Here is a 6,294-nt window from a genome sequence, read left to right as displayed (position 1 = left end):
GAAGTTCAAGTCCCAGGCCTACCACCAACTGTGTTCCTGATCAGATCCCTTAATCTCCCTAAGCTTGTTTCCTCCTCTGTGAAATGAGGATCGTGGCATTTCGTGAATGTTTATTCCTCATTCTTATGCAGGTATCACGTTCTGCTGGTGTTTTGTACTCAGACCTTAGTGAGTTGGGAGCTGCTCACTCTCCTGTTTCAGATTTACTTTGCTCAACTCTAGTCTGGAAATGGATTTATCTTTGTATGCCCCTCTGTGCCTTTCAGATACTAGGGAAAGGGAGGGAAAAAAAAAAAAAAAAACTTGTTAAATGAGAGAATAAGGAGGCTTTCCTTTAACTGTCTACATTTTCCCCGGCCTTACTTTCTCCAATGAAAAAGTGACAACCAAGCAGGGCATGGTGCCAATGCCTGTAATCCCACCTTCTCAGGAGACTGAGGCAGGAGGATTGCAAGTTCAAGGTCAGTCTCAGCAACTTAGCAAGGATCTAAGCAACTTAGTGAGACCCTATTTCTGAATAAATAAATAAATAGATAGATAGATTGGGCTGGGGATGTGGCTCAGTGGTTAAGCACCTCTGGGTTCAATCCTTACTGCAAAGCTAAAAACAAAAACAAACAAACAAACAAAAAACTACCGTCATGGTCCCTCTCCTAAAACCATAAGCATTTTGGGCAGAAAGAAAACAAAGAACAAAGTACTTTGGCCCCTTGAAAAACAGGATGCTTTTCAAGGCATAACCATAGCACATCACACATAATCTGTGAAGCCCTAATGCATGTCTGAACAGGTGGGAGAGTGAGAGGAGAGGGGAACTTGGACTCAGGTGCCCTTGCAAAAGTGCTGTTCTCTCTTCCCCTCTTAGCAGGCCTACAAAGTGGGCGCAATTGTGTTCTTTTTCAGATGGGAAACCTGAAACTCAGCTAGGGTAAGCAGCTTATCCGATTGTCTGATTCCAAAGCCTAATCTGTCCCTAGAATGCCGCATCAACTCTCGTGGGACAATTCCACTTACATTTTCCCCCCTGCGTAGAGCTGTCCCTCTAGAAAAACTTCTCTGGGTTCTTCTCAGCAAAACCTAGACAATGCCACGAGCCCTTGAAGCTGCATTTGGAAATGCATTTGGAAATTCCATAAGCCCTTAGTTGTGAGCTTTTCGAAAGAGCACCCTCTGATGCTGCTGTCTGACAGGGGACACCATTTGGGAGCGGCTGGAGAGCAGCAGAGCGACTGGGCCAGCCTGGTCCTTCTGGTTCCCAAACCTGACAGGACTGTTTGCTCTTGCGCAGACTTCAGCTGGCTCAATGCATGACCCGTGCCAACTGCAGAAACTTTGGAGGAATATCTAACCAGAGTCAAGCTCCTAAGGAGACAGAGATGACTCAAGGCGGATTTGCTCCCCATTCCTTATTCCCAGGGAGAGTATTCATTATGCCTGGTTCTTCATCTTTTTATGCCCTGGGGAGTATTTTAAAAGCAGTGACATTTTAGGCTTTTAGCAAGCAGATGTCAAAGACTGAGATGTGTGAGAAGGGGATAGAAAATGGATAGTTTACTGCCACTCTAGGCCAAAGTACAGAAGAGAAGTGCCTGCATCACAGCGTGGAAGACATGCTCCAGTCTCCTGCTGTACCATGGGAGCAAGCGCCACATATCTTGGTGGATTTCTCCTGATTTCTCTGTGTCACAGTCTGATCTCGCTTTATAAGGAAGCTTGGGGAAATCTCCCGTCCGTGCACAACTCTCATCTAAACACATAGGTGGTTAAATTTCAGAACATCGAGTGGCGCATGCCTGTAATCCTGGCTACTCAGGAGGCTGAGGCAGGACCATCACAAGTTCAAGGACAGCTTCAGCAACTTAACGAGACTCTGTCTCAAAATAAAAAGTAAAAGGGTCTGAGGATATAGCATAGTGGTAAAGCTATATCAATCCTCAGTACTTCAAAACAAAATGTAACAAAACCTCAAATCTCTTGGACAAGATATTCTCTCTCCTTCTCAAGATGTAAATTGTTCAAAAAGATATCTTTATTTGGCTTTGAAATCTGATTCAAGTTCAGGGCTGTGATAAATTGCTGATAACTCTAAATTATCCTTAATGATAATATACATTTGATAATTTTTAGTCTTTAAAAAGCAACCAACCACAGGTTGCCAAACTTATACAATATACAATATTTTACAATATATAATAATCTCAATCATGCAAAAAGTCCACACCTGTATAATCAAATATGCATTAAAATTAACAAAAATAATTTGATTACCAGTTTCAGTTATTCTCATATCATAAAAATTACAGGCTATTTTTTTTCTTTATACTTTTTCATTTTCCAATTTCTTCATAATAAGCATAGAATTATCTTTGTACTCAGGAAGAAAGATTATATGGAAAAAGCCAAGTTACCTCTGCAGCTATGGACATCACCTATTATAAATTCAGATATTTAATAGGAAATTTAAGATGTGAAAGAACAGAAAAATTTCAGATTTTGAGAAAGAAGATTTGAAGGAAGACAAGGAGCTTATTGTTTTATTGTTTTCTTCAGCAGACATCCAGGAGTTATTTGCATCTGATTTTTTTTTAATAGTAGTGGAGGCAGAACTCAACATACAAATCTTGAATATTTTGGGGTTTAATCCCCAGCACGCACGCGCGCGAACCCACACACACACACACACACACACACACACAATGCCATAAGTAATATTGGAGACACCATTAAATGTGTTGCCAATCTCTGAGAATCCAAGTCAAGTCAATGATTTTGAACGTTGGAGGGTAGAAAAATATTGACCGAAGGGACAGCTCAAGTTCTCTCTGAGTGATGCCTCACTCCTGCAGGTTCACTGGGAGCAGCAAATCCTGGGATGGCTGGCCCCAGTTCCACACAGCTCTTCCATTGACCAGTTGACACTGGGCAGTTTGCACAGCCTCACAGGCACCTCTACACTTGTTTATAGACGATGTGGGGCCCCAGATCTATCATTCTGTTTTCCCTGGCTAAGAATGGCATGACTCAAAGTCCAAGACTGCCACCACCCCAACTCTAACGTCCAACCAGGCCACTCCTTCCCTGGAATAGCCACTCAACCCCTGTGCAAGTGGGGTTTCCTCATCCCTGGGTTTCAGGTGTCCTCCCTGGGAAGATGTTGCAAGGACTGACTAATGCACATTAGTGTCCCAATAACAACGATATGCAGTGCAGGTGCTGGGAGTTCCACAGCCACAACAGCACTGTGGTGACCGCAAAGCCACCTTTGTGTCTTGAATCTGGGCTTTCCATCCTACCATTTGGGGTTCCAGCTTAAGTCTCAGATGATGTTACTTTCCCCAGGGACTGGAAAGCATTCACTAGGATAGATGGATATGGCTAGTTTTATATAATAGGGGAAGTCCATTCTTAGGAAGCCAGGAGTGCCTTCTTCAGCGTACCCCTCAAAGAACAACCCCAGGGGGTTGTTATTTTCTTTCCTTTTTGCAGTGCTGCAGATCAAAGGCAGGGCCTGAGGCCACGGAGCTACACCCCTCCGTTGTAGCCCTGAGATTATCTTTCCCAGAAACCACTGAAAACATTGCCAACTCTAAAGTTTCCTCCTTTAACCCAGAGAAGAGGAATCCTCAGGTTTTGTCTTGTTTTTAACATTCCTAGTTAGCCCCTGAGAGTCCTGTCCTGGTTTCAGGCAGCGCAGGATTCATCCCGCGAAGTCAGCAGCTTTATTTTCTGTACGTATGTAGCTAGGCATGTGTGTATGGTGCTGGGGACTAAATTCTAAAATAAATAGGACTGGGCTAGTTAGACCTCACTAGTTGTCCTGAAATTGAACGCAATTTTATTCATTAATTTATTGGGGTGTTGGGGACTGAACCCGAGCGCACGCCGGCAAACCCTCTATCGTTGATCCGCACCTCCAGCCCAATCCTAGTAGCTTTATATCCTCTCCACACACAGCGCAATTCGGGAGGTGGGTTTTTCTGGGTAACAAGTGACAAGCTCGCGCCCACACGGACGGGAAAAGTCGCTCCTCTCCCAGGTGTGTGTCCCGAGCATCTGAACCTGTTGCGTTGCTCTCCACAGGTCAGCCCCGTCTGTCCGGCACGGGCCTGGGAAACACCCGCAAGCAGGTGTTTTCCGGAGACCCGTGCGGGTGCCCGGCGGCCGTGAGGTGGAGGTGGGAGGCGGCGGCAGCTGGAGGGCGGAGTCGCCCCGCGCCGGGAATCCTTTCCCCGCTTCTGCCTCGCGGAGTCGTCTTCACTCGCGGTGGGCCCCGCTCAATCGTGGGACTGGAGACCGGGCCAAGCTCTCAGGCAACACCCAGAGGCCCAGCCCGCGCGCATCGGGCTCGGGGAAGCTTCGCCGGGTCTGGCCGGGACCGCGTCCCCTCTCCGCCAAGGCCCAGACGGAGCCCAGCGCCTGCTACTCGAGCCGCTGGCCCCGGCCCGGCGCGACCGCGGGAGGCAGGCGGCCCGTATGCAAATGTCCCGCGGGGGCCGGGGGACGCCTCCAGCGCCCGGGATAAAAGGCGGAGTGAGGCGCGCGGGGCTGCAGAAGTCGCTGCCTCCCGGGAGCCTGCCGTGCGCTCAGGCCCCCGCGCCCCTGCCCGCAGCCCCGACAGCGCGGTCCTCCCCGCGGCCCCCGGTAAGGACGCGCGGCAGCGCAGACACCAGGCGAGGAGGTGGGCCAGAGGCGCCGACGCCGCGATTGCGGCACCGCCCCGGGCGACCCACGTCCCCCCCGGTCGGGACGCGCCTCCGTGCGCCCCAGGGACCCTAGTCCGCGCTTTCTCACTGGGAACTTGGGAAGCCGACTCCCACACCGCGCTCTCCCGGACTGAGCAGGTGGCATCACCCTAGGTGCCGTTCTGGGACAGTTTGTCCCCAGGCCATTGGCAGTGAAGACGGAAAGAACTGCGTTTGGTCAGGGTTAGGAGGGACTAAGAGGATCTCAGGCTGGAGTGAGTGGGTGTCAGGAGAAAAAGGCCAGGGGACCCCCGATAGTCCATGTTATTCTCCTGTTTTCCCCCCAGAAGTCCGGGGACGCTCGGGAGGCAACGGGCCCGGAGAACCAGCGAGGGGGACCGTGTGGGTGGGTGGGGACGCGTTTGAATGAGCAGAATCCACTTTCTGGGCCCCTGCGCTGCCCTGAAACTGCGAGTTACTCAGCCCTGCGGAGTCCTCACCTCCTCTAGTCAAAAAAGTCCTGCTCCGCAGCCCCCTTCCTCCTTCTTATTTTAAAAAAGAAGAGACCTTCTAATGTCTGTTTTTTGTTTTTAATTTTTTTTTTTTTTGTACCGGGATTGAACTCAGGGGCACTTCATCACTGAGCCACATCCCCTACCCCTTCCCCCTTTGTATTTTATTTAGAGACAGAGTCTCACTGAGTTACTTAGCTCTTGGCTAAATTGCTGAGGCTGGCTTTGAACTTGGCATCCTTCTGCCTCAGCCTCCTGAGTTGCTGGGATTACGGGCGTTCATGCCAACAGGCACTGGCCTGAAGTTTTTGAAGCTAATACCAAACTCAAGGTTGGTGGGTTAATCTGGGGTTTGTGATGGCTCCTTCCTTCATCCACCCATCCTGCACCCGCAAGATGCCATGCGTGAGGAAGAAAAATATCCCCGAGAGCACCCAAGTCTGACTGTCTGTCCCCCCAGCTTACAATGGCAGGCAGCAGTTGTGACCTGGGTCCTGGGGAGAGTGAAAGGAACCAGCTTAAAACCAGTCAGGGCCACGTGCGGATGAGAGCCTGTGAGTCTCCCAGGGCTTCTCCAGAGGAGATAAGCACATTGCTTTGTTCCTAAGGGTGTCTTTGGAACTAGACTCTGAACTACAAGGTCAAAGAGACAAGGAATGAGAAACAGGAAAAGTGACGGATCCAGAGAGGATTAATTCTGAAGGCAGGGAGTGGTGACAAGTAGAGACATCTGACACATCTCTCCTCCTGTTTCTGTTTGTGTGCGTTTGTCTTGGTTCTAGACAGTGACTGGGAAACAGAAGACTGGAAACATGTCCGAGTTTTGGTTGATTTCGGCCCCTGGTGATAAGGAGAATTTACAAGCGCTGGAGAGGATGAATACAGTAACCTCCAAGTCCAACCTGTCCTACAACACCAAATTTGCTATTCCTGATTTCAAGGTGAAATTCCTGGGGAGGGGAAAGGAGATGGTGGACTGGTGGGCAGGAAGCAGCCTCTGGGGAGTGAAAGAGAAAATAACAGGTCAAAGTGGGGACATTGAGGACAAGCCTGAGCTAGAGGATAGATAGGGGAGTCAGTGGGCTCCATGGGTCTTCAGG

General features: G+C 49.3%; 1 protein-coding gene across 17 annotated transcripts in view; it reads left to right on the top strand.

Annotated features, from left to right (window-relative positions):
- The first annotated feature begins 3,833 nt into the window (after nt 1-3,833).
- Nucleotides 3,834-6,294, top strand: part of ATP6V1C2 (ATPase H+ transporting V1 subunit C2) — a 54,448-nt gene continuing 51,987 nt past the window's right edge. For 5 of the 17 annotated variants that reach the window (XR_014018512.1, XR_014018515.1, XM_081264371.1 and 2 more), the window contains exons 1-2: nt 3,840-4,641; nt 5,977-6,135. Coding sequence is in view for 9 of the 17 variants with exons in the window: in XM_081264371.1 (XP_081120497.1) it covers nt 4,474-4,641; nt 5,977-6,135 (327 nt within the window). In the remaining 8 variants the exon portion in view is untranslated. Of the gene's footprint in view, nt 4,642-5,366; nt 5,526-5,976; nt 6,136-6,294 lie in introns of all 17 variants that reach the window. The other 12 variants (XR_014018511.1, XR_014018516.1, XM_081264368.1 and 9 more) reach the window with 7 other exon arrangements.

This window comes from Spermophilus citellus (assembly GCF_964194105.1).
Source record: "Spermophilus citellus genome assembly, chromosome: 13".
Classification (NCBI taxonomy): Eukaryota; Metazoa; Chordata; class Mammalia; order Rodentia; family Sciuridae; genus Spermophilus; species Spermophilus citellus.
The sequence above is the reverse complement of the archived record's forward strand: the minus strand, read 5'-3'. Positions and strand labels throughout refer to the sequence as shown.